The sequence below is a fragment of the Propithecus coquereli genome, unplaced genomic scaffold, assembly GCF_000956105.1.
Source record: "Propithecus coquereli isolate 6110/MARCELLA unplaced genomic scaffold, Pcoq_1.0 Scaffold64, whole genome shotgun sequence".
Classification (NCBI taxonomy): Eukaryota; Metazoa; Chordata; class Mammalia; order Primates; family Indriidae; genus Propithecus; species Propithecus coquereli.
Window position 1 is genome coordinate 601954 of NW_012152396.1, and position 1262 is coordinate 603215.

General features: G+C 42.3%; 1 protein-coding gene across 1 annotated transcript in view; it reads left to right on the top strand.

Annotated features, from left to right (window-relative positions):
• LOC105822790 (proline-rich protein 27-like) overlaps positions 1 to 1262 on the top strand; it is a 139232-nt gene that overhangs the window by 20621 nt on the left and 117349 nt on the right. The window contains exon 3 of the mRNA XM_012659820.1: positions 862 to 1260. Within this exon, the coding sequence (XP_012515274.1) occupies positions 862 to 1260 (399 nt within the window). The remainder of the gene's footprint in view (positions 1 to 861; positions 1261 to 1262) is intronic.

Consider the following 1262-nt stretch of genomic DNA (forward strand, 5'->3'; position numbering starts at 1 on the left):
CTTTAATTATAATTGAGCTATGCAACAAATCAAAGAATTCAGGATCCTGATACGCAAACCACAAGTGGCCTGCTCATGAAAACTGACAAATTTATGATCAGAAATAAAACTTTATCTATGGAAGACTCAAAAATATCACAATCTTCTGTAAATTCGTACATAATTTTGTGGATTTCGGGCTCCCTGATAGTCTTACACACATGGAAAAGATAAGCCGAGAGCAACAGGAGAAAAACATGGAGCTCCTACCAAAAAAATCATTTGAAATCTGATAATAAACCCATGAGTAATGTTAATAAGCTACTCATTTAAAACATGAACATCATAGGAAAAATTAAAGATGAAAAGCCAATAGTCGGCCATTCTGTATCCAGTCTGCTCACCCTCTTAATAACAATTTGAGGTGCATGGCCTTGAAGGAATGGAAGCTTCTTTGATGAAGTGTGGGGAGTTCAGGACAAATCTGGAACATGAGGCACTTGGAAGAGGTATAAGGAAGTGAAATTTTCAGTGGGGCACTTTAAAGACCCAGAGGGCACTCGGGGCAGTGAGCAGCGCAGTGGTGGGGTGCAGAGAATGAGGTGTGGATCCTAGAAGTACCAGCATGTGCTTCTCTTCTATTTTTCTCCTGGCCTGGGCTGGCATATTCTGCAGTCAATATTTCTCCTTCAGTTGGGGTTCAATTTTCTTAAGAAATTATTACTTTCTATTTCGAAAATTATATAAATTCATTGGCATTAAAGAGATTGATTTGGAATTCATTAGAATAGATCATTACTTATCCTATGTCATCATAGTCATGAGTAATATATAGGTAGGATAAACAATCAACTTTAATTGACTTCTTCGCTTTTCCTTTAGGATTACAGTGGCCATTATTACCCACCTAATCCATCTCTGAATATTCCTTATGGCCCAAGGAATTCGCAACCTCGTCTTTACTATGCACGGATGAATACAATCCCCAATTACCCTGGGCATCCTGGCTCTGCAAAAGGATTACCTCCCTATCCCTGGATTCTCACTGCTCCTGGAGGACCCTATATCTACAACATCCCTGGCTCTCCTTCAGCTACTGGATTAACCAATCCTTTCCTTCCTCGCCATCCTCCTGGGGTTCTTCCCTTTGTCCCTCCTTCGAGGATTTATGCAGCACCTGTTGCCCCACCTGTTGCAGCTGAGCCTGCGGCAGCCTCTCCTGTTGCAGCTGCTCCTGTTGCAGCTGAGCCTGCAGCAGCCGCTCCTGTTGCAGCTGAGCCTGC